Below are 25,690 nucleotides of genomic sequence, written 5' to 3'. Positions count from 1 at the left end.
GTTTTTCTTTTGATTATTCTCACAAATTCTTGTTCTTTAAGATGCATATCTATACCTCTTTTTTTTTCGATTGACTTTCAACTGTTTTTTTATTCCTTTTCTCCATTAACATTTTTTTTAAAATTCAAATTAACTTTTAAATTGTGTTTAATTAGATTAAATATAGGGTTAGTTTTGGAATTATGAGAAAAATTATACTATTGAGATAACTTTATGTTGGTTTTATACCAAGGAAACAACAACCTTATTTTTTTTTTCTCTTTTAGCAATTTTCCCAATATCTTTTCTGTGTGAAAAAGTCGTATTTTAAACCACGAATATGTAAAAAGATAACACTTACTTTCGCTGCTTTAAGTTCGTATTTGAATACAGAAGATGTGAAAGAAGCAACCAAATGAAAATGGTGTGAGAACACAACTGAAGTTTCCATGGTCGTCTTGACCTTTAATCTTTGATTCCTTACCTCTTTGATCCGTAGATCTTTGACAAGTACTATACATAATATATAAATAAAAAATCAAATGGCGAATTGACCAAGTCTCTTCTGAAACTTTTATAGTTTTTTAGTGGCGGTCAAAGTCAGCGAAGTTGCAAAACAGTGGAACCAATCTCATCATACTAGAGGTAGTTCCAATATATATATATATATATATATACACCTCAAGGTGTCATTCTCATTCTCTCTCTCTACCTATAAGAAGATATAATCATTCACTTATTCTTCAACTGGCATCTTTCTCCTCCACAAAATTACTTACAGGTATCTCTATCCATCTCTCAGTTGACCCATTTCTATACTTTTATACATTTGCATGTATACTATTGGTTTGCAGATTAATTTGAGAATATGATCTTTCACCAAAAGCATTTAAAATTGTGTGGTGGGAAAACATAGGAGATTTTTCAAGGGATCAACATCATAGTCGATCTGATTAGTATCGTCTCTTGTTGTGTGATCATTTATTAAACCAACTCATAGAAGATGGATAATCAATCTGACTCTGTAGAATCATATTTTTCTGTAAAAAATTGCACCCTATCAAAAGCGTTGACTCCCTCTTGTGTTATGTACTTCGATGGGTCTCTAATGTTTCAATAGATCTGACCACTGTTTTGTGTATTTATGTCAGGTTCTGTCTTAATCAAAGAGATTGATCTTAGAGAGTTTTTCAAGTCTGTGAGATGGAAATGGTGTCTGGAAAAGTGGTTCAAGGTTGCCCCAACGCAGGCAATCCTTTCCACGAGTGTACTGCAATCTGTTTAGAGATATTAAACTCCGGAAATGTCCACAAGAAGGAAAAGAAACTCTTTGGTACCTATGAGATTTAATTCTATTCTATTTATATAACTTGGTAAGAAAGCTATCATCAAGAAATATATCTCATGAAACATGCTAACTTATCTCAAGAAATATATCTCATGTCAGGGTTTGGTAAGAGAACTCCAAGCAGGGACACTCCTTCAAGCAGTCCCGCTCGTGGAAGTAGATCGCCTCTTGCCAGCTATTTTGCCAAGAAGAAGGTTGAATCAGACACTTCACCTTCCACTGATCACACCAATGGTAACTTCTTCAGCCGCTTGTCCCCGCTCCAGGGACGCCCGTCCCAACTCAAGAACGAGCCTACAAACAATATGGACTCCCTCCCTATGTCGCCTTCTTTGGCAGGATACTCAGGGGGAGACTATTTTGCAAGGAGGGTAAGTGTCATTCTTGGCTAATGCTAAGCACTCTTCTTTTTTTGTTCCCCGCCAGAGTCTCACTCATATATATATATGTTGGTATTCCTTCCAGGCTGATCAGCGTGGAGGTGAGGATAATGATATGTACTCTCCAAGGCCCTTTGGAACTCACCCTAGGACGCCTGAACACCCTCTTAGGACACCTCGGCATAGGCCCCACACACCCAAACACAGCTCTGACACTAGGCCGAGGACCCCTGAACGCGTATCCAACACCTCGGATACTAGGCCAATGACGCCCGTACATGACTCTGCTGCAACAGCAAGGCGGCCCCAAACGCCAGAAAATAGGATGAGGACTGCACAACATAGAGGCAGGTCACCTGAATTCATGGCGAGATCCCCGGGGCCAAGGTCCAAGACTCCAGAGCCTCAGCCTACCTACTTTGAACCATTGTCAAGGACTCCGAAACAGCGGTCCAAGACACCTGAACCCAGCCCTAGAATTCCCCAAACTCACCCCATATCCCACAGATCCCTTGACAGTGCTGCTCTTCAAACCCCCCGGGCAGCTGAAACTAGGCCAAGAATACATGAAAGTAGGCAAAAGACTGCAGTCCAGGAAGGAAAGTCACCTGGCCACAGGGAAAAAATCTCACAAACGTCTTCTGAGATGGGTCAAAGATCATCTCAGGCCTACAATTATCTTGGGAGCAAAGCTGAGTCGGTTTACATCGAGAATGACGATGAATCGGTTCTACTCTATCCGGAACTCATTTTGTCACCTCAAGAAAGGCCACTATCTAGACCCATTACGGTACTGCTCTTTACCATCTACCTTCACAAATCTTCACATTTCTGCACATGCTAATAACATTTTTGGCCTCTTGTTTCAGCCTAGTCGCCGTGGATATGATACTCCCACGAAACAGGAAGAACGTTTCGATCAGTTGGATGAGTGTGGGAGCTCAGATGACGATAGATTTTCATTTGTGGATGATGAACACGACGATAACTCTATTTGGCGTTACCCTGAGATCAAACCAAAATCTGGAAGCACCACGGTATGTATATCATCCCTCATCTCATGCCTTTCGTGTTAATTTCAAAAACTCACCACACACAAAATGTCTTGTCGTACGTCTTGTTGCAGCCCGTCCATCACAAATCCCCAAGCAAACATGATGAACCGCAGAGATTCAGTCTAATACTTAAGGAGAATGAAACAAGAGAAGATGTGCAGTCCACTCAGTCCGAGTCTACCGTTTCTGTGGGAGATTACAAAGTCAGAGCGAGCGTCTCGGCTACTCTTGAGCAAATCCTAGACAAGCACGGTGACATTGCATCTGCTTCAAAACTACATTCGCTTGCCACGAGATCCTACTACCTCGACATGCTTGCCTCCGTGGTCTTCGAACTCCAGACGACTCCCTTAAAGCATCTCAAGGAGTCCCGCGTGGTGGAAATGCTAGCGATTGTTAGAGACGTTGAGTCCGTGAAAATCAAGGTAGATTGGCTCAGGCCCGTCCTGGAGGAAATCGTTGAGGCGGTAAAGCATTACGACCAGCACGAGATGAGCGTAATGGAGAAAGAGGTGTGCCAAGGGGATGTGTTGCTTGTGAGGCAAGAAATGGAGAAACAGGGGAAAGAGCTGAGGGAGAAGGAGAAGAAGTTGATGGAGTGGAGAGAGAGAACGACAGAGATGGCTGGGAAGTTGGGAAGTCTAGATATGAGAAAAGCTCGTCTCCACAAGAGATTGGCGTTTCTCAGTTCCAAGGTGGACAAGTTTCAGGGTGAATCTCTTCTTCAAGACATCTTGTGAACAAACCAATTACTTCTTCGGAAATTATTTTGATTCATATCAACCATCTACACAAAGTAATTAACATTTGTTTGGATAGAGCGTTTGTATCAACTCTTCTCAACAGTTTATAAATGAACACAAAGAATGGTAGAAAGACATACCATCTCAAATCCAATATAACAAAAAGGAACATTTCTTGTATGAATGGGAACAACAATCCTTTATCTCGACATCCAATGATGTGCCTATTGGCTAAAGTCCGCTGAGGACTCATTCTTCGTCGGAGCTGCAGAAATCTAGGACCATCATTTTCCCGGTGGCAATCTCAGGAGTAGTATCCTTCTTATCACTGCCATGCGCTTCTCTCTTTCTCTTTACTTGCGTTTCTTTTGCATTAGACGCTTTCCTGAAGAGAAATATCAAGAACATCTAATTTTGAGATACACAACTCGGGAAGAAGATGACAAGTCAAGAAAGAGGGGTAGTACCTCTTCTCTACAGACTTATTCACAGCTTCAGATTTCTTGTTAACGTTCTTCAAAGCCGATTGTTCTGTAAACCCAAGATCAGATCTTATAGATTGTATAATTGTATCAAAAGGAGAAAGAAAGAAGAAGAAGAAGCATACTAGCCATCTCGTTCAGGAATCGTATTCCTTGTGAGTGTACGTTAGGCGTCACTTTATCTGCACCACTGCATGCATACTCACCATTATATTTGGCATTCAAAAAAAACTTAAATGAGAGTTTCCCAACCTTAGAGCCTTTCGGAGACCTTCCACTGATAGTACTCGGACAGGCTGATTAGCCTTTTTGTTCCCACTTCTATCTACTGGTGGCTCAACTGTGTAAATCCCTTGGGATTTTGGGTCTCTGAAAGACGTTCTCAAGTTTCTGAAACAAGTTAAAAAAAACAAAAAAAGCTTAAAACTCCCAAGAATCATGCAAATCCCCCCACTCAGGGTAATGGCCAAACTCGGTAGCATTAACATACCCGCCTTTGAGTTCACTTCTCATTGTAGCAAATTTGTCTGATGCATTCTGTGCAAAACAAAACAAAACAAAACATGGTTCATTTGCATTGGTGGCAGAAAAGCAAGATGAAGGCAATGTAGGGAGAGAGGATGTGTACCAGTTTATGAATCTTGCAGAATGCTCCTTGGCGTCTGAAAATTAAAACAACTCAAGATTAATAAACAAACTAGAGAATGATACGCATGGGCCAAGGTAAAACTTACTTGTTTACAACAGAGGTACAAGTAGTTCCATCTTTCCGCTTGGCTGTGCAGACTCCATAATCAGCGGACACTCCTAGTTTTACCATTTGTTTAGCGGAGTTGACACTTAATGAGAAGTCACTTCCCTGCCACAAAGAGAATAAATCCATCAGTGGTGAATGATGGATTATCATTTTAGTTAAATGTGCTTACCATTTTGTCCTTGCGAAGAGAGGAATTAAAGAGACCGAAAACAGATGCTGCCTTTTCAGTCTCATTCTTCTTGTAAGCATCACCAAACAAGAACAAGGAGACAGTGCTGTTGTCGTTTAAGGAACAGATTTTCCAAATGCAATAACTCTGGCCTATAGAGCTTGTTCTGGGTTGTCCTTTCTCAGTTAGCACTCCCATTGTGGCCCAACAACCAGAGAGTTTGTCACCCATTAGCAAGTTCCTACACACAGTCCAAGAGTAAGTAAGTAAGTAAGTAAGTAGTGCAAGAAACCAACATATACGTTTGGACTTACTTGATTGTCGGCAATCGAACGAAACGAATGTCGGAGAAGAGATCACTAATCTGTGCAGGGCTAAGTAATTGATTCCTACAAAAAGAAACCAACATATAAGTTTGGACAAAGGAGCAAATAGGAAAAGGATTTAACTTTTTTCTGACCTTAAACGCAAGCCAGAGAACTTTTCAATGTCGCATTTAGGTTTATTGGTGAGTTTAGGGAGAGGTTTGGGGTTATAGTCAATGCAATCTTGAACGACACTTCTGAAGTCAGACAAGTCCGCCTGACCTCTACGACGTTTGGGGGATTCTTCTTCGTCCGTCAAATAAACTGCACAAAGGTCGATATTTCAATAATGAGATCTACTCTGCAAGCGATTGATGGGAATCTCACCGGGTGGGGCGGAAGGAGAACCGGGAGGAGTTTCGAGAACCCTCTCGTCGTCGTCAAGGGACAGAAGCAGATCTAGATCCTCTTGGTTCTTGTTTTCCATTATCTCCAGAAGCAATCAGTTGTCTTGATTCAACATCAACCAGACAAAAATCTTCTCTTCTGGTTCTGGTTCTGGTTCTGGAGCGTGGGCGGGAGTCTCAATCGCACCCCAAATAAAACAATGCAACGGCGCCGTTTTACGTTATGTTGTTGTATCAGTCCTTGCTCCACGTGGAATGTTGACCGGTGTACCATAATGCCAAGTAAACCGAACATAATTTGCGTGACGGGACTGTCGGCATGCCGTTTTCTTTCTTTTTTTTTTCCCATAACTTTTTTTTTGGGTTAAATGTTACTATTTTCGTGATTTTATAATGTTGCGTACACTTTATTATACAGAAATTAGAAACTAAAACAACCAAATTAGAAACTAAAACAAACAAATTGGAATTGGAGAAAATTTTGCTTATTGTATGAAAATAAATTGATAAACTGATTCTAAGAGTCTAAAGTAACATTTAACCCAAAAAAAAGTATATAGATAGTACTTTTAAAATCTTGTGTTATGAGTTAAATGGTGAAAAATACAACTCCTAATAACACCAATTTTAATAGACTTAAAAATTCATTAAACTCTATAAACTTTTTGAAAAACAAAAGATTTGTGTATAGAATTATTAAATCATCAAACCAATAACAATAGATTTTAACGAGAATATAAGAATCTATAAACTAAAATAATATTAGATTCAAGAAATTCTAGCAATCATTATAAAAAAGTTTTTCTTCTATTCACCCCTTAGATCTATGGGTTCATCAATAAAATGATAACAAACAAAAATAAATCATATTATACTTATGAAAAAAATAAAAAATAATCACAAAATAATATTAATTGCCGAAACAATGAAAAAAAACATTAACATTGTTAACGCTGTGCTAAAACTAAATCCTAGCCATCTACAAAACTCTAAATTCTAAGAACCCTTTGATTCCTAGCGTTTAGGGTTCAGAGCTTGGAATTTAAGGTTTATAGCATTGAATTTGGGGTTTAGAACAATGTCAAAGTTTTTTTTTTAAATTGGTAATTAATATTATTTTTCTAGTTATTTTTATATTTTTCATAAACAGAACACGACTTGACAATTTTTATTTTGTTATTATTTTAGTGGTTAACTCAGGGGTTCAAACCAGGGACGGACGTAGGTATACGGGTATGGGGTCACGTGCTCCCTACTATTTTTTATTTTTTTTTGAATACGTTACATTAATTTGATGAAATTATTTGTAGTTTACTAAATAAGTATAAAAAGTGCATCCAATTCAAAGTTGTTTTTGTTATTTGTAACAGTGTGCCCCCGGCTAAATCGTGTCTAGATCCGCCACTGGTTCAAAGAGAAGAAAAACCCTTAATAGTATAGATACACAACTACAAAACTTGCGTTTGATTCATTTTTATTTGAAAAGATCAACCGGATATGAGGATTCATGATTAAGTGGAGCAAAATAAACTTGACTTTAACCGGTACTTTCAAATTAGTTTGAGTAAAATGCCATGAGTAGTTGTTTACTGGGTTTCGGTTATTTTCACAAGCTGTAAACTAGTTTTCAAATTACAGGTTTTGTAAAAATAATAATAATAGTAGATGTTTGTGGGAAACATAAAACTATTCTCTTTCAAATGCTTGTAGTTTAATCTTCTCTGAAAATTGTCTGGTAAAAAGAGGTCACAGGGAAAATTGAAAATGATTGTGGTTGATGACAAACAATGGGAATATAAATTATGATGGAACATCATAAGCTTTTCTGTCTTTATGGTTAGTGCTAAAAGGCGTGGCGCAGGAGGCAATATTAACATCTACGGGCTCACAAAATTTGATTAAAAAGGAGCTTTTGGTTTGACCATGTCTAATCAGTTTCAGACAAAAGAGAACAAACTCATAAAGTTTTGTTCATAGTTACTGTTAAGAATTAAGATAAATAAACTCTTTACACACACACACAGAACTAAAACTAACTCTCAGCTTATAAAGAAAAGAGTGTTTACGTATTTCTATAAATAAAATGTTATTTTTTAAAAAAATATATAAAAAATGTTAATGTATTCCGAATAGTATAACACTAGTATTTTTAAATATAAATTTTTTATTTTTATAAATATAAAAATAATATTTTTTTTAATACAAACTAGGACTGAATTGGAAAAAAAAATATTTAATAATAATATTTAGAGTCATATATAAAAAAGGTAATTTTTATGTTTATTACATTGTTGGTACCATTATTCATGTTTACCACCACTAAAATGACATTTTGAAAAAAACTAATTTCATTAAGTGGCATTAGACTCTTATGCCATTACCCTACATATATATAATAAATAAATTATAATTTTTATGTTTTTGAATTATACCTTTTCAAATTCAAATTTTTAATAATATTTTTTGAATTTGTTTTTCAATTTTTTTTTTTGAAATCCGAAAATTATTTTTAAAACTATTTTTTATTTAATTAAAATGTTTTAAGTATTTATTTATATATTTATTAGAATCTAAATTTTTACATTCTAAAAACTTAACTCACCATTCTACTCTAAACTCTAAGTCTATATTAGTTTACCATATGGTTATAAATGTCTTTTTTTACTTTTTTAAAATGAGTATAAAAATGGTTAAAGTAACCACGAAAAATGGTATTATGAATGTAGTATTTTGGTATTTTTTTATATAAAATAAAATGGAGAAGAATGTTTCTATGTTATTTTTGTATATTTGAATAGAATAAGTTTAATCATAATATTTTTCCACCAGAAATTTTATTCAAAAAATGGATTTGAAGAATTCAAAATTAAGAAATAGTTACTAGATTTGGTGAGATTCATTTTTATCTTTTTCAGCATCTATAATTTTAAATTTAAAATGAATGAAATATATTTAGTTGTTAATAACTAAAAATCATTAAATTTTAGGAAGTTAAATGAAAATGTAATTTTAAATCAAATATTTGAGAGTTTTTAAGCAAAATGAGAAAGAAAATACAAGATAAAGAGTTTATGTGTAAGAAATGAGAATGATATATTAAATAGAATTAAAAGACATTGAAAACCTGGTTTTTGATATTGGTTATTTATGATGGTTGATGATATTGATGATGATGGTTTGCAACTAAATAAAAAAAAATGGTAATGATGTTTGAGGTATTATATATTAAAAAGTTTATAATGATATTTTCGTAAATAATTAATATGTTCGACTAATAATGTCGACAAAAACAGTTTTGTGTCTGGAAATTTTTTTTTTGGAAAAATCTCAATAAAATAAGAGGTAAAAGACTCATTGCATGTTCTTTTGTCATTATTTCTAGCAATGGTGTTTTTGTTTTATTCTATTAGTCATTGAAAAGACGAACTCATTATGAAATATGATGCTATAAGGTCGTAAATAATGAATATGTCTAATGTATATGAAATGATGCAAAACAATGAATTTTAAATTCATCTAGCTTGCTATATATATATAATGAGTAATGATCATTATTATCATCAGGAGTGTATTTTTGTTTTTGACGTCAGGAGTGTATATTATCAATAATTATGTTATAGTTTCTAACATAGTATTAGCATCAGAAAAACACCTCAATGAGGTCATGAAAAGGTTTACACCTCTTAATTAATAAAATAACAAACTAAGAGCACACAGCTTATTAATCTGACTCATAAGGAGAATCTAAACAAAGAAACAACGATCACTTGGAAAAAGACAGTAGACTTTCATTTAACTTGTTTTTTTTGGTAAATTACATTTAAACTGTTTTCAAATAAATATTTTATTTTGGGGTCAATGGATTTGCAAGGAAGATAGATATTATACGCATTAGCAGACAAAATATGTCTGTTTTTGAGACCGGATTAACCCGCTGAAGTGAAGAGGTTGATGTCTGCCCCGGGACTGTTAGCCACAAACATGATTGTACCGATTTTTTCTCAAGTTTGAGTTGTATTATTGTAAAATGCTCATTTGGAAAAATATTAATTAAAATTATGTTTTTTGAAAAGTAATAATATATTATAATAATATATACTCATTCTTTAAATTTATTTAATTATATATATAATTTTTTTACACCTTTTCAACATGCAAATTTCATTTCTTTTTAATAGAAAATTTTCCTTTTCATTATTTGGTGACTATATTATCATCAATCAAAACTCAAATGGATAAAATATGTGTTATAGATCAAAATAAATAAAGTGCTGACATATATGCATATTAGTCTACGGAACAAATTAAGAGTTACATCAACTGAGAACAATAATAAAAAAGAGAGCACAAATTTCATAGAGGGGAATGGGGCATGTGAGAAAACATTTTTCTTTGAAACACATAGAACATAAAAGCGAAGTTCCCTCTTATTATAAAAAAGCGACCACGCTTGTTTTCTAGCAATGATTCGGTCTACTTTATTAATATTCTCTCTTCTTTTGTAATTTTATTTTATCCTATCTATTTATCGTGTACCTAAAATATATCCCAATTATCCATGCTTCTTGATTTCTACCCTGGTACATAAAACAATAGTAGGGTAACATGTTTTCCGTGATGTTTGATCATCAGTGAAAATTGTGAAATATCAAGTGTGAAGTTTTCTTTATGCAAACATCCATCTAAGTGATTATTTTGTTGTTGACAGCCCATTATTTTCAGCTGTAAATGTAGTAGTGCAGAGGGAGGGAGTACATTTAAATCATCCAACGGTAGAACTAGATCAATAAATACAAGTACATAATTCTATAAGCAACATCGATATTTACAATCTTTGTTCGAAGCATGGGAGAATATTAATGTACTACATTGCAGATTTTTCTTTTTGTTTTCGTTTCAAAAATATAAATATACATTTATAAAAATTTATATCGTATCATTGATACCAGACGAGTTATGATCATGCGAAAGAAGATTTATAGATATGAATATATGATGCATTTGTAATAGTATAATATACTCAACTCATAGCCAAGTGAAAATGTTTTAACTTAACGAATAGGCATAGCTTAAAAATAGTGAACGAATCATTTGCTCGAGAATCGAAAGCGCACTCGTGCGAGCAAAAAGTGTCTCGCCGTTAAACCATGTGATTAGGCTAATTTGTTTTGATATTAATCTACTGATAAAACCATTTAAGAAAACAACAAACAGAGTTAAAATAATAAAATAGAGTCACTCCTGTTTTCATTCCCAGCTTATGATAAAGCGGCATTGATTTTCAATTCTTTGATTTTTTTGTGTTAGAAATCTTTCGACGGAGACATTATTCATACTTACTCCCTCATTTTCATAAAGTTACGTATTAAAAAAAAATCATTTAAAAAAGATTTATTTTTTATATTTTTAATGCATGTTTTATTAATTAATTGTAAACTTCAAAAAGCTTAATTGTACTCTTGGATTTTTATTAGCTTAAAGTTATAGAAAAAACAAAATCACATAAAATTATGCAAGTTTAATGTGTTTTATTAAAATATACGAAAAATCTAAAATATGTAACATTTTGAAGCGGATAGAGTATTTTTTTTTTGTTTTAAAAGAGACTTCAATTATGCACATCCCATTTCCATGATCAAAATAACACACTGCTCACTATTTCACCCTTTTAGGCTCCCTATTTTGTAGTTGATCAAAAAAAAAAAAAAGCTCCCTATTTTGTAATAAATTCTCATGATACTGAATACACTATTCTTTAAATAAATTTGGATACTTTGGCAAATAGTCTACTTTAAGCTTTTTACAGCAAAAAAAAAAAAGAGAGCGAGAGCGAGAGAGAGAGAGAGAGAGAGAGAGAGAGAGAGAGAGGAGAGAGAGAGAGAGAGAGAGAGAGGAGAGGAGAGAGAGAGAGAGAGAGAGAGAGAGAGAGAGAGAGAGAGAGAGAGAGAGAGAGAGAGAGAGGGAGAGAGAGAGAGATGAGGAGAGAGAGAGAGAGAGAGAGAGAGAGAGAGAGAGAGAGAGAGAGAGAGAGAGGAGAGAGAGAGAGAGAGAGAGAGAGAGAGAGAGAGAGAGAGAGAGAGAGAGAGAGGAGAGAGAGAGAGAGAGAGAGAGAGAGAGAGAGAGAGAGAGAGAGAGAGAGAGAGAGAGAAGATGAGAGAGAGAGAGAGAGAGGAGAGAGAGAGAGAGAGAGAGAGAGAGAGAGAGAGAGAGAGAGAGAGAGAGGAGAGAGTAGTATATAGTATAATTGATTCTATGTTGCAACTCCCAAAACAAAATCTCTCACAAGTAGCTATCAAGAACAAAAGGAAGGGGAGTTTGCTTGGTCTTTGCTCATCATCCTCTTGCCTTGAAATACTACTTCCTGTCTCCCTCTCTGTCTACACACAATCACACTCTTATATTCTTTTTTTCTTTTGAACTTTCACTCTTCTATTCCTTTATCTCTATATATATTATCTAGTGTCTCCTCTCTCCATTCACTAGTATTGGTCTCTACACAAAGAGAAGACAAGCAATGGAGAACGGTGAGAAAGCAGTGGAGACCGTTGTTGTTGGGAACTATGTGGAGATGGAGAGTGAAGGGAAAGACTCAGACATGAAATCTAAGCTTTCCAACTTGTTTTGGCATGGCGGTTCTGTCTATGATGCTTGGTTCAGCTGCGCTTCCAACCAGGTACGACACCTATACTGTATTTTGTAGATGATAACAAAAAAATTTCCGTTTTTATACTCTCACTTTGTGTAACTTGATGAATTTGTCTGTTTTCTGTAGGTGGCGCAAGTGTTGTTGACGCTTCCATATTCATTTTCACAGCTAGGGATGCTGTCAGGAATTCTGTTTCAGCTCTTCTACGGCATCTTGGGTAGTTGGACTGCATACCTCATCAGCATTCTTTATGTCGAATACAGAACAAGGAAAGAGAGAGAGAAAGTTAACTTCAGAAACCATGTCATTCAGGTAACAGTATCAAATTATTCTAGTTAGTTCTTTTCTACATCCTGTTTCATTTGAAAACATATATATATATATATATATATATACTAATTACATGGATTTTTTTTTACAATGTGAAGTGGTTCGAGGTTCTTGATGGATTGCTTGGGAAGCACTGGAGGAATGTCGGGTTAGCATTCAACTGCACCTTTCTTCTCTTTGGATCTGTCATTCAACTCATAGCTTGTGCCAGGTACTTACTAGAAATCATCCCAAATTCTTTATTGATCGGTAAAAGAAGATTACAACCCACATATATATATTTTTTTCTTTTTTTAATGAGATCGATGATGTTGTGGTTTTAATGAACGATGAATGAATGTGCAGCAACATATATTACATAAATGACAATCTGGATAAGAGGACATGGACATACATATTTGGGGCATGTTGTGCAACCACAGTCTTCATCCCTTCCTTCCACAACTACAGGGTTTGGTCTTTTCTTGGACTCTTGATGACCACTTACACTGCTTGGTACCTCACCATTGCCTCCATCCTCCATGGTCAGGTAAATTAATTACTGAAGGAACTTTTTATGTTTTGGTAAGTTATACGGTTAGATAGATTAGCTGGTGATGTTGTAACTTAAGGGGACTCAAAAACATCAAAAAAGTTGTCTTCTTCCTTGTGTTTTTGGCCCTTTTGTTTCAAGCAACATGTGGTTGGGACCACTTTTGCCCAACCCTATATACATTGGTGTCAGACATGGTTTAATGCATCAATGATGCATTACTTATAATAATACAGATATATGAATCAGTTTGAGATTAATAATATATGTAACAAACAATATTGGTATAATAATAGGTAGAAGGAGTGAAGCATTCGGGACCAAGCAAGCTGGTGTTATATTTCACAGGGGCAACAAACATTCTTTACACATTCGGTGGCCATGCTGTTACTGTGTATGATTTTTCTTTTACCTTCTTAGCCCCACTAATCCATGTATCGTAAGGGTATAATCGGAGTTACAGAGATCGATGAAAAGGACCACTCGGTTCTTTGTTTTTCTATTCACACATTTACTTCAATTAATTATGTAAATTGAATTTGTGTTCATGTGTTGCTGGAGCAGAGAAATAATGCATGCGATGTGGAAGCCGCAGAAGTTCAAGTCTATTTACCTGTTTGCGACTCTGTACGTTCTGACGCTGACGCTGCCTTCTGCGTCTGCGGTATATTGGGCGTTTGGCGATTTGCTTCTAAACCATTCAAACGCATTCGCTCTCCTCCCAAAGAATCTTTTCCGCGACTTTGCAGTGGTGCTCATGCTCATCCACCAATTCATCACGTTTGGGTTCGCCTGCACGCCTCTATACTTCGTGTGGGAGAAGCTGATAGGCATGCACGAGTGCCGGAGCATGTGCAAGAGAGCCGCCGCGAGGCTTCCTGTGGTTATACCCATCTGGTTCCTGGCAATCATATTCCCTTTCTTCGGTCCCATTAACTCAACCGTGGGATCACTCCTCGTCAGCTTCACCGTCTACATCATCCCTGCGCTGGCTCACATCTTCACCTTCCGCTCATCCGCTGCACGTGAGAACGCCGTGGAGCAGCCGCCGAGGTTTCTAGGAAGGTGGACAGGAGCTTTCACCATCAACGCATTCATAGTGGTGTGGGTGTTCATAGTTGGATTTGGGTTTGGTGGTTGGGCCAGTATGATAAATTTTGTTCACCAGATTGACACATTCGGACTTTTCACGAAATGCTACCAGTGTCCTCCACCTGTAATGGCTTCACCTCCTCCGATCAGTCATCCTCATGTCAACCACACCCGTAGCCTTTGAGCAACAATGAGCAGACACGATTGGTGTATTCCAAGGAGATAGATTCGGGTTCGTTTGTTTAGATCTTTACCAAGGCTCTTTGTTTTTCAATTTTGGTCGTCAGGTTTTACTATCATCTTTCATGTTTGGAAATTAAAGAGGACAACATCGTATCTTTCTTTTTTTGGTCAAAAGGACAACATCGCCCAAAATACTCCTAACGATTCGACCCGGCAAACTCTTAACTAAAAAACTGTATGAACGCTACGAATACAAAGCAAAGAGAATTGTAGATTCATTAGCAAAAGTTTAATAAAAAACTGTTTAATCCAATTTCAAACAATGGACGTCGCGAGTTCGTCGGTATTTACATAGTTCAAATTCTGCATCCATCTCCGTATCCCCTTTTCTATTTGATTTGAATCCCTAGAGAGAGTGAGTCTAATTAGAAAGCAGACCCACATGTGACGAATGATCGGTTGAAATTGAATCAGTTAAGTGGGAGTATTTTTGACTTTAACCATTACGCTTGAGAGTATCCAAGTTAATGAAAAATACTCTAGACTTATTAAGAATATGACATTTTTGTTTGTTTGTTTAGGAGCCTAGATATTTTAGTCTTTATAATAAATTATTTTGAGAAGTCCAAAAAACCTGAAAAAACTTATAATATGGTCAGACCGGACTTTAAAATATACCTATAACAGATCTAAAATTTTTTTGGGTTAAAACTAAATCAAACTCAGATATTTACGAATTTTGTAGGTTTTTGGTTGGGCCGGATTATCTCAATTGACATAAGTCTTGTTCTTTTATCAACCACTTCAGCAGCGGCAGCGTAAAAAAAAGTAACGTTAACAGAAAACAAAATAAATATGGAGGAAACAGAAACAGTCGCCAGAAACGATCGCCGGTGCTATGCAAGACATCTCTAATGGACACCAATATTTTCAGCGTCATCTTATGTGTAATATATCTGTTGCGTCTTCAACTAGCGACACTTGATAACTCCGTCATTTTTGTTTTGCTCTACAATCCCTGTTGTTTTTCTTGACGCTGCCCCTGCCGCAGCGGTTGATAAATGAACGGCTATAACAAGGTACACATTTTTTTTCTATGGGCTTAACAAAAAAGCCCGTAAGTTTTTTCTCGTGGATTCGAAGTCAAATGGGATGAAGGCGCAACTGCCTGCAACTTGCAAGTCACACAAGAATACAAAGTAGGGTCAGTTATCTCATAAGTGAGTTGATGCATTATTTTAAAAGATCTTCTTGTCTTTTGTCTCCGACACCAAAATAAACAGTTGGACTCGTTTACAATCACACATTGCCTCTTTTTTTTTGAGCAACCACAATCACACATTGCCTTATTATCAATTTTCCACCTTTTTTGCATTTCTCATAATACTTTGCTTCTCGTATTAGTTGGGGGAGGGGGGCAATTGTTGGACCAATTAAAACCCGGTTTTCCGGCTTCTACAGCAATAAATAACAATCAATCACTGGCTGGTTTCAATTTGGAGAACCGGTTTGCATACCAATTGGTAAACTGAATGCTTACAAGTTGCAAGTAAACATAAAGAATGAGAGTTGGTTGGTTGGTGAGTTGGGTTTTTATCAGTTACACGCCTGAGAAGCTTTCAAGCCAAAAGCAGAAGAAGAAGAAAGAGAGTATGCAGAGTCAGTGCATAACCCTAGCTTTCACTTTTTCCCCTATTTCTTCTAACCATAAGCTGCCATTCCCATCTCCAATCAATTTACGGGCATGTAAGCCTCCATTCCCGAGTTTCAGGAGCTCTGCCAGGTTTATAAGAAACTGTGCAAGTCCTAATGGCTCCATTTCACGGGAGACGGAGGAGGTGACTGAGCTTGTACAAGAGGTGGCTGAGGTGGAAGTAGAAGAAGTGAAGAAGATAGATGATTTAGCAGATCAGAGTATTTGGGGACAGATGAAAGAGATAGTCATGTTTACGGGACCTGCTGCTGGACTGTGGATATGCGGTCCCTTGATGAGTCTCATTGACACCGCCGTCATTGGTCAAGGAAGCTCTGTCGAACTCGCTGCTTTAGGTGATGTCTTTAGACTCTGAACATTTGATTTCATACTATATATCAGATTTGTTACTCTATATGCGACTGCTGCGTTCTTCCTATTGCTATAATGTTATACTCTCGGGTTACTGGTTCAAGTAACAGTAATATCTAAATTTAATTATGGCTGAAACAGGTCCTGCAACCGTCGTCTGTGATTATTTGTCTTATACTTTCATGTTCCTCTCAGTTGCCACTTCAAATCTTGTTGCCACCTCTCTTGCTCGCGGGGTAAGTTTATTAGAACTGAATTTTTAGGAGATATGTTTATTTTTCACATTTATTAGCAACTTCCTAATAGAATAGTGGTTATGCAGGATAAAGATGAGGTACAACATCAGATATCCATCTTGCTTTTCATCGGCTTGGCTTGTGGAGTTGTGATGATGGCGCTTACAAGACTATTTGGTTCCGGGGTACTAACTGGTAACAATAAATATTTTATTTGTAAGCTGAAGAGTAACAAGTTTGTGAATAGTACTAAATCAACAGACCGTTGACGGTTTAGTCTTCTTTCAGCTTTTACAGGTGCAAAGAATGCTGAGATTGTCCCGGCGGCAAATACATATGTTCAGGTTTCTACTCTTTTTTTTTTATCTTGTAAATTTTCAGATTTTAATGTTTTGTGGTTTTGGTTAGTCTGGTGGCTCTATGAGTAAGGATATAGACAATTAGTATGTTTGGTCCATGTGGATTAACCTGTCTAAATATGTATTAACTTCAACCCATGAGTGTTTTTAATTCTCGAGGAAAACTTGAATCTTAGACTTTCCTCTTTCTTCCTTTTATTTTTTCATTCTCAGATTCGTGGTTTAGCATGGCCAGCTGTTCTCATTGGATGGGTTGCTCAAAGTGCAAGGTCCCCTTATACCTCATTTTCATCTCCACATTGCATTTTTGCACGTCTAAAGTTTCAGCATTGTCGCACACTTCTGACTGTGGGGCCTTAAAAGTACCCAGAGGAGATTATATCTCACTGTTACGTTCTTAATCCTTTGTCTCAGTCTTGGTATGAAAGACTCATGGGGACCTTTAAAGGCACTGGCAGTTGCTAGTGCAATAAACGGTGCTGGCGATCTAGTCTTATGCACCTTTCTAGGATACGGTATAGCAGGTGCAGCTTGGGCAACTATGGTGTCACAAGTAAGCTGAAATCTACAAGGTTCCGTTTATCAGCTATTATCAATATGGTCTTAATTCGAGATGTTTTAGGTTGTTGCAGCTTATATGATGATGGACGCATTGAACAAGAAAGGATACAACGCTTTCTCACTCTGTGTTCCTTCTCCAAGTGAACTCTTTACCATTATTGGGCTGGCTGCCCCAGTCTTTATGACGATGATGTCAAAGGTTACTACTTTATTTGTATCTAACTAGACACTCAGTTGCGACAAGGTTGCTATGTACGCAGATGATATTTTTGTTTCCTCCCTTTAGGTTTTGTTTTATTCGCTCCTTGTGTACTTTGCTACATCAATGGGAACAAGCGTGATAGCTGCTCATCAGGTGATATGTACTTGTATATATATTCAACACTAACCACGTCTCCTTCTTTGAGTTTGTTCTATAACACTTCTTCGGCTCTTTTGGTCTCTCTAGGTTATGCTTCAGACATATAACATTTGTACAATTTTGGGGGAGCCTCTCTCTCAAACTGCACAGTCCTTTATGCCTGAGTTGTTATTCGGAATCAATCGCAATTTGCCCAAAGTAAGCTGAGGAAACCATTGGTACATCTTCTTCTTGCTTTTACCTCTAAAAGCATCTTTATTTTGCGCTGTTGTCTGTAGGCCAGAATGCTTCTGAAGTCGCTCGTTATCATTGGTGCTACACTTGGAATAGTAGTGGGAACCATCGGAACAGCAATTCCATGGATGTTCCCTACCATCTTCACACAGGACAAGGTTGTCACATTTGAGGTATTATTTTTTTCCTTCTTTACATTTTGTCAGGTGTGCATAGCAACGCGTTTTGCTTGCTTTATCTGTTACTAAACAGTTGAAATAAATATTGTGACAGATGCACAAAGTCATAATACCATATTTCCTTGCTCTATCCATCACTCCGAGTACTCTCAGTCTAGAAGGCACCTTACTGGTAAGTAAGTTTGGATTTTTGTGTCTCACAGTCTAAACCCTGATCCAAAAGAGCTAACACTGTTGTTGTAAAATGTAGGCTGGAAGAGATCTTAGATATATCAGCTTGTCAACTGCTGGATGCTTGGCCGTTGCTGGGCTTTTACTTATGGTAATCGCTCACTCTTAGCCTCAGTCTCCATAGCTCTACTAAATTCCAAAATAGAGTTCTGTAACTCGCTCTTCTTTTTGCATTGTTTACAATTGACTAAAAGCTTCTGAGCAATGGAGGATTTGGTCTGAGAGGCTGCTGGTTCGCTCTCGTGGGATTTCAATGGGTAAATGTTTTTGCTACACCTTTACTAAGCCATATAACCCACGCACAGCTTTTGCTCTCCTAACATGGATTATTACAGGCTCGATTTTCTCTAGCCCTTGTACGTCTTCTATCGCGAGAGGGTGTACTTTACTCGGAAGATACAAGCAGATATGTAGAGAAAGTGAAAGCTACTTAGCTCAGAACGTCACCATCTACATCACAATAAAATTCTTAAAGGGAATAGAAAACAGCTTCATTCATTCAGAGGTAGATCAATGAGACTATGTTATAGATTGTATTCGTGAAGGACATAAAAATGGGAAAGTCTTGGCATAAATGGCCCTCTTTGCAACCATGTCCGGTCTCCTCTTCTGCTACCTGAGATTTATGGGTGTTTATAATACCATTTGATAAATAATATGTTTTTCTTAGTTGAACCAAGTAGGATGTTTGGTCTTGTGGTCTCTGATAAGCAAAGAACCACTATTTATTACTTATCAACGAATTACAACTCTAATTCGATTCTAGAAAGACTCTGAAATAGATCTAGCCTTCAAATTTCAAAAACTCTCTTATCATCGCCAATGCGTAGTGAACAAACTCTCACAATATTGCTATTCCCTTCAGCAAGCGAAGTTGCCCTGAATCTTCAAAGAAGGAAATTCTTGGATCAAATCAGCCGTACGAACTCTAGAGTTATCATGCGGAAGAAGACTTTTCCGGTTAACCAATACCTCCAAATGACCAGTTTTATCATAACGTGTATCTAACATCTTCTCCGTAAAAGATTTAGGTAACTCAGAAACTTGATGATTCCTATCCAACCCCAGTTTCAACTAATAAACATGAAACATCGGGTGAATCTCCGACTCCAAAGGCATTCACAACTTATAGGCAACTGCTTCGGCACTTTCAACACTTCATACGATCCATAGATCGTGCAGCGAACTTCTGGCACAATCATTTTGAAAATTATTGTTATCAGTACGGTCTAAGCTTCAAAAACACCTTATCACCAATGCCAAACTCCAACTCTTGCCTGTTTTTATCTACATCATTCTTCATTCTATTCTGTGCCAACACCAAATGTTCTTTAATTTGTCTGCAACATCACATCTCTTTCTTTCAACATCTTCTCAAACCATGAAATTAGAGATTAAACCCGACTCAAAATGCAATAAATTTAGTGGTGCCCTTCCATGCACCACCTGAAATGGCTTAGTGTTTAATGAAATATGATAACTGGTATTGTACCATATGTCTGCCCACAACAAATATTTCGCCCAAGACTTTGGATGAGGGGAAGCAAAACAGCGTAAGTAAGTCTCAAGACAATGATTGAGTACCTCCGTTTGCCCATCTGACTAAAGATGAAAAGCAGTGCTATATTTCAGCTTCATACCAAACTGCTTAAACAATTCTTTCCAAAAAGAACTGAAAAAATATCTTGTCTCTATTTAATACTATAGAAGTAAGATAATTACCATGTAGCCTAACCACTTCCCTTAAATACTTCAAAGCTACATAGTTGCACTAGGTGCTTTAAGCCCACAAAATGTCTATATTTACTCAATATATCAACAGTAACAAATATGACATTAACACCTTGTGAAAGAGGTAGGACTTCAATAAAACCCATTGAGATGTTTGCCATATATTTTGAAGAATAGAAAGAGGTTGTAGCAATCAGGCGAGAGAAACACACCATGGTTAAAATTACATGCTTTTTTTAAAAAAATACATAAACTTTCAACAGAATTTCCTCTTCTAATAATACTCTTCGATGTATCATCTCCAACTCAGGTAACAATCTCTACAAATCTGATAAAGTAACAGAAAAGGATGAATTCAACTTGAACCGATAGCAAAAAAAAAAAAAAATTAAAAAGAAACAGCAAAATTCAATTCCGGTTTCTCACTGTTTTCTTGCGAAGTTCATCATAGTTTCAAGACATTGCCTTTGAAGAACCTCCGGTGTCTTGTTTCACGTCGGATTCATTACGCAAGCTGCTTCCTCTGGTGTATGGCTTCTTATCACCCTTTCAAACACAGAAATAGAGAGAGATTCACTGTTTTATACTTTGGCTCTCAAGAAACAAAGCACCAATATTTAATCTAAACGCATTGAGCTTTTCTTTTATATTTAAGTTACCAACCCTTTTGTTTTTGCCCACCTGGAAGATCGTCCCAAGTTTCCTCAGTCCCGTGGCTCGACCTCGAAGAACATCCTTCGTAACACTTGGGTCTTTAAGCACCTGCGAGAGAAGCAAGATTTTCAACAATGTTATTTATTACTACAAAAAAAAAAGATGGTTGTGTAATGTAAGATGACTTACAGATTGGCAGACATGAGACAGAGTGGATTCGATGTCGAGAACATTGATCTGCCAAAGAGACTGAAGCAAAGCATCCATTTTAGCTTCAATGGCTTTCTGAATATGCTCCTCTCGGTTATCACCTTGGTGTTCATTCAACTTGTTCACTTCACCCTGCAACTGAAGCAACGAAACAGTACCAGAAGCAGCCATGACTTGAGATTTCATATGGTGGCTTTTGTCTCGCACCCATTCCGCTAAGAAGGGCACTTTCATATATCGTTTGTCTTTCCCCATTTCTTTAGCCGCTTTTCTTGTGTAAATGTAGCCTATTGTATGCATCATTGCCTCCCCAAAACCTGAAGAGTCAAAGCTAGATGATCATGGACCATCTACATAAACATTTTCTTCCATAGATCTAATCATCTAATGCAAAAAAAAAAAAAGAGAGAAGGTTTTTGTACCGGCAGAAGAAAGACGCTTTGCCTCTTCGTTTGCCCATTCGATAAATTCATCAGTTCGTCCTTCCACAAACGGCTCGAGTTTGTTTTTCAACGTAGCAGCGAGCTTGTCTTCCCTCTCCTTCTGCAGAGCCTGCATCCAGTTCCCATACACAATACATGAAAAAAATAAAATAAACGTATCACTGAGTTGTTAATAAAGAAGAAAGGAAAAACAATGTACTTTGATCTTGTCTTGAAGAATTTGTTTTCTGATATCAGGCTCATATGATTCTAAGTCAGCTTCGATTGATGCCAAATAAGCAAGTGCAAGCTGCCCAACATATTCTTCAAAGACTTCGCTTCCGAAAAGCATACCAAATACAGCTGCAGGATCTACCATTGCATCCCTGAAAATAAAACAAAATTGAACCACCTTCATTCAGTTCATAACATTCTTAGCTTAAAGGGTATTAGATAAAAAAAAAAAAAAAAAAAAGAGACCAACTTACTGTTGGACACCTTCTTTGCCATATTTGTCATAAGCTGCTCGTTTTTCCGGATTGCTCAAAACCTGATAAGCCTCGCCTAATACCTTTCATTTACAAAAGGATACGACATTACAGCAACAGAACTTTAGTGTGTAAAATAGTTTGTGAAGGTTCCAGTAAACAAAAAAACCCAAGCAAGAGTTGCAATATTGTGACAAAAAAATATTGTAATCACCTGAAAGTTCCTAGCAGCCTGAGGATCTCCAGGGTTTTTGTCTGGATGAACTTTCCTTGCCTGAGATAGAATTAAACCAGATAAAGTTCCAAAACACTGTACACTACAACCAGAGAGATTCCATGATGATTTGTTGATTACAGAAAAGATATATAGAAAAGAAAAGGACATACTTTTAGGTAGTAAGCCTTTTTAATGTCAGCATCTGAAGCATCAGCTTTGACGCATAAGATGTCATAATACTCATTTTCCTTCACCATACCTTCCTTGTGAGACCAAAACATGAAATGACTGAAAATGTTTATGATTTTATTTTTCTGTTTCATTGTGACGGAGAAAACAACGATCATCGAAATTCAGCATCTTATGAATAAAAACCCAGAATTAGGGATCAACAATCATGGAAAAAAACGAGTCACGAGATCATCATGCATGCATGCATCTAGAGACATAAGAACACGGAGAGAGGAAACATTAAACATAAACTTACTGGTCGTGCAGATGTGTCAATGGGAGCACTGTGTCGATATTTAGTAGGCGAATCGAGAATAAGACGAGTAAGATTGTGAACGCTTTTTACCAAAAAAAAAAAATGTAGGCTTTGCGCTGTTTGCTTGTGAAGCAGCAAAGAAAGGGACATGCTTTTCGGTTATGACAAAATTCGAAACGTGTGAACGTGTCCATATATATCGTACACAATAGTGAGACTGAGATACAGAGGAAATACAGGGCATTTATGGTTGGTTTACACTAAACCATTCAGTTAGAATTTGGTAAAGATAAAATGTAAACCGGGTAAAACCGAATGCCAAACCACTATATAAACGTATACGGAAATGTTTACGATTTTATTTCCTTTTATTTTCAATTTTCTTTGTGACAGAGAAAACAACAATCATCGAAATTCCTGATCTTTAAATTAAAACCCAGAATCAGGGAATCAACAATCTGGAGAAGAAAAAAAACAGAGTCGCGAGATCATGCATGCATGCATCAATCTAGAGACATAAGAAAAGAGAGGAAAGGAGAAACACTGGTCGTTCTGATGTGTAAATGAAGGCGCAAACTCGATCTCTGGTTGGCTAATCGAGAACGATTTGGTCTTTTTCCAAAACAGAGTGAGACTCTTATATACAACAACAACAACAACAACAACAACAACAACAAAAATGAAGGTTTTGGGCTGTCTATTTTTATTTTCGAATGAATGTTAAATTTGTATTCATCAAAAAAAAAACTTTTTTACATAAGATTCAACTAGAGTTTAGAGTTTTTCTTTCAAACAGACTACATGACTAAGTTACATGTATCCATCATCGGAATCCTAGTTTCCGCGGGTGGGAACCCTATATGGACACGAAACTATCACTGGATGGTTCATGCTTTTAAGAATAAGAATAGAGGTGTTAATTGTGCAACCGCAACCAAATTGTTTTTTTTTTTAAATTGGATGAATCCTAAAATTCACTCAGAAACAGGGCTTACGATTGGGAAAACTTGGTCGACAAGTAAGATATAAAAAGAAAGACTAAGCTCTAATCAACAATGGAAAATTGATGTTTTATTGATGATTTAACAATGAGTACAAAGGGTTCTTGACAACAGTCAACAGTGGAGTGTGAATATCAAGAGAATATAGCTTAGCTATGGAAGAATTCGGATCCCCTTTCTTTGGCTCTTCCTCCTCCATTTATAATTTTTTCCGGCGGATTGTAATGGTGGTCGTTAACACTAGAGTGTGAATATCTCCTGCGCAGATCAAGGTGGCGCATGATGCTGCTTTGTGTATGGATCGTTGATAGGTGACACTTGTTAACGATCAAATTTAAATCTTAAAGAATCAGAATATAAGGCTGTCAGCAACTTGATGAATGAAGTTGGAGGGCATAAAAAATGTATCAGAGATAACAAGTTGTGAGTTAAAAAAGAGTTGACTTGGGAAAGATTGATTAGTATTGTTTAGTTCCTGTCTCCCATGTTCAGAGAAATATTACTTCGTCTTCAAGTCACAAACTTTCCACATTGTTAGGCTAAAATTAGATATATGTTTTTTTTTCTCCATATATATGCGCTTACTTTTCGAGTTTCTTCCCTATATTGCACGTTCTTGCACATTCCTCATCTCTCTTATCTTGCTAGATTCCAAGACATTCTTATTTCACTGCAGTTGTTGTTTATCGTTAACTTTCAATTGTATAGGTGAGGTTTTCCCAGGAATTCCTTTTCTTTTTGAAATTTGTTACTCTGTCAAATTTTAATTTTGAAGAATCAGAAATAATCCATGCAGCTACTAGTGTTCTAAAACCTGGTAGGCACTTGTTAGAAAATAGATGAAGTTCTAGCCACTTGTTAGCGGCTATACTAGTGACCAACCATATAGCCAGACGCTTAGCCTGGCTAATAAAACAGAGATACATAATTCTAAACATTATTTGAAAAATGATTTAACATATGTTATCTCTATAATCACTTTTACTAAAAAAATATGATATAGATAATATGGCTAAATATTACATAGCAATTACATTTTATGTTGATTTCTATGGTTAGTAAAAATTTTAGAATATGAAAATAACTCATAATCATCATAAAATAAATATATTCGAATATGATATTAAATAATGTAATAAATATAATTTTTGTTTTATAATGTAATTTTAATGAACATTATTTTATTATAATATTATTTTATTAATTATGAAATTAATTAATGCATTATTTTATAAAAATATTTGAAACTTTTACTAAAATTTTTTAGATCATTTCTAAACTGATTTATTCTTAATATTTTATGAATTATAAAAAAAATTCTAGAAATAATATATATATTTAAATTGATTAATATAAATAATCAAATTAACTATATTAAATAATTAATAAAATGGTTTTACAATGACTTTTTTACCTAGTGGCGAAGCTAGTAAGGGAAGACTAGTACATGCACCCACAATTTTTCTCATTTTTCTAGTACTTTCGTATTTTTCTAAGATAAAGCTACATAATAGTTAGATAATTGTGAAAAACTTCTATTGGTGCACCCATTAATTGTTTTTCTTTACATCATCCCCCCACTATAATTAACGTCTAGCTTACCGTATTTTTTTGTAATTAATATAATATATGTGAGAGTAGACAAGTTGTGGGTATTACATTTAATCAAATTGATTATTAGTTTAGATTGGAATTCTGTCTCCTATGTCCACATTGTTAGGCTAAAGTTAGATATATATTTTCCCTCCATAAGCGTTTACTTTCAGAGTTGCTTCCCTCGATTCCAAATCCTTCTCGGATTCGTGCACATCTCGCTTAGAATTTTAAGGATCTTTGATTCCGAAGA

The 25,690-nt window shown here is 36.0% G+C and overlaps 5 protein-coding genes across 10 annotated transcripts; 3 read left to right on the top strand and 2 right to left on the bottom strand.

Moving 5' to 3' along the window:
• The first annotated feature begins 424 nt into the window (after nucleotides 1-424).
• On the top strand, nucleotides 425-3,685 carry LOC103858404 (serine/arginine repetitive matrix protein 1). 3 transcript variants are annotated; one of them, XM_009135765.3, is made up of 6 exons: nucleotides 425-760; nucleotides 1,131-1,312; nucleotides 1,427-1,698; nucleotides 1,793-2,497; nucleotides 2,577-2,744; nucleotides 2,834-3,638. In XM_009135765.3, the coding sequence occupies exons 2-6, from the start codon at nucleotides 1,183-1,185 to the stop codon at nucleotides 3,500-3,502; spliced, it is 1,944 nt and encodes a 647-aa protein (XP_009134013.1). In that variant the 5' UTR covers nucleotides 425-760; nucleotides 1,131-1,182; the 3' UTR covers nucleotides 3,503-3,638. The 3 variants fall into 3 exon arrangements, with proteins under 3 accessions (XP_009134013.1, XP_009134014.1, XP_033143999.1); XM_009135766.3 differs by lacking the exon at nucleotides 425-760 and adding an exon at nucleotides 782-1,021; XM_033288108.1 differs by lacking the exon at nucleotides 425-760 and having other exon boundaries at nucleotides 791-1,352; nucleotides 2,834-3,685.
• LOC103858405 (protein MCM10 homolog) lies at nucleotides 3,560-11,315 on the bottom strand. Its single transcript, XM_009135767.3, has 11 exons — nucleotides 5,606-11,315; nucleotides 5,374-5,542; nucleotides 5,228-5,302; nucleotides 4,914-5,154; nucleotides 4,722-4,846; nucleotides 4,616-4,649; nucleotides 4,478-4,524; nucleotides 4,240-4,377; nucleotides 4,113-4,177; nucleotides 3,973-4,036; nucleotides 3,560-3,890 (listed from the first exon to the last, which is right to left on the bottom strand). The coding sequence occupies exons 1-11, from the start codon at nucleotides 5,703-5,705 to the stop codon at nucleotides 3,755-3,757; spliced, it is 1,194 nt and encodes a 397-aa protein (XP_009134015.1). The 5' UTR covers nucleotides 5,706-11,315; the 3' UTR covers nucleotides 3,560-3,754.
• Nucleotides 11,316-11,872: 557 nt separating this feature from the next.
• Nucleotides 11,873-14,582, top strand: LOC103858403 (auxin transporter-like protein 2). Its single transcript, XM_009135763.3, has 6 exons — nucleotides 11,873-12,298; nucleotides 12,398-12,583; nucleotides 12,700-12,812; nucleotides 12,947-13,130; nucleotides 13,430-13,527; nucleotides 13,698-14,582. The coding sequence occupies exons 1-6, from the start codon at nucleotides 12,140-12,142 to the stop codon at nucleotides 14,407-14,409; spliced, it is 1,452 nt and encodes a 483-aa protein (XP_009134011.2). The 5' UTR covers nucleotides 11,873-12,139; the 3' UTR covers nucleotides 14,410-14,582.
• A 1,239-nt stretch (nucleotides 14,583-15,821) lies between these two features.
• On the top strand, nucleotides 15,822-19,304 carry LOC103858402 (protein DETOXIFICATION 46, chloroplastic). Its single transcript, XM_009135760.3, has 14 exons — nucleotides 15,822-16,457; nucleotides 16,615-16,709; nucleotides 16,796-16,904; nucleotides 16,998-17,053; nucleotides 17,282-17,337; nucleotides 17,483-17,621; nucleotides 17,691-17,828; nucleotides 17,916-17,984; nucleotides 18,078-18,188; nucleotides 18,269-18,397; nucleotides 18,498-18,575; nucleotides 18,654-18,725; nucleotides 18,829-18,891; nucleotides 18,970-19,304. Exons 1-14 carry the CDS (start codon nucleotides 15,971-15,973, stop codon nucleotides 19,066-19,068), a joined length of 1,701 nt encoding a protein of 566 aa, XP_009134008.2. The 5' UTR covers nucleotides 15,822-15,970; the 3' UTR covers nucleotides 19,069-19,304.
• LOC103858401 (chaperone protein dnaJ 10) lies at nucleotides 19,162-25,665 on the bottom strand. 4 transcript variants are annotated; one of them, XM_009135758.3, is made up of 10 exons: nucleotides 22,844-25,665; nucleotides 22,527-22,619; nucleotides 22,354-22,413; nucleotides 22,140-22,222; nucleotides 21,872-22,037; nucleotides 21,652-21,781; nucleotides 21,209-21,546; nucleotides 21,029-21,127; nucleotides 20,792-20,911; nucleotides 19,162-20,693 (listed from the first exon to the last, which is right to left on the bottom strand). In XM_009135758.3, the coding sequence occupies exons 1-9, from the start codon at nucleotides 22,991-22,993 to the stop codon at nucleotides 20,819-20,821; spliced, it is 1,212 nt and encodes a 403-aa protein (XP_009134006.3). In that variant the 5' UTR covers nucleotides 22,994-25,665; the 3' UTR covers nucleotides 19,162-20,693; nucleotides 20,792-20,818. The 4 variants fall into 4 exon arrangements, with proteins under 4 accessions (XP_009134006.3, XP_033142246.1, XP_009134007.3 ...); XM_033286355.1 differs by having other exon boundaries at nucleotides 21,047-21,127; nucleotides 22,844-25,657; XM_009135759.3 differs by having other exon boundaries at nucleotides 19,162-20,911; nucleotides 21,047-21,127; nucleotides 22,844-25,655.
• Nucleotides 25,666-25,690: the final 25 nt, after the last annotated feature.

Source organism: Brassica rapa, chromosome A03, assembly GCF_000309985.2.
Source record: "Brassica rapa cultivar Chiifu-401-42 chromosome A03, CAAS_Brap_v3.01, whole genome shotgun sequence".
Classification (NCBI taxonomy): domain Eukaryota; kingdom Viridiplantae; phylum Streptophyta; class Magnoliopsida; order Brassicales; family Brassicaceae; genus Brassica; species Brassica rapa.
The sequence above is the reverse complement of the archived record's forward strand: the minus strand, read 5'-3'. Positions and strand labels throughout refer to the sequence as shown.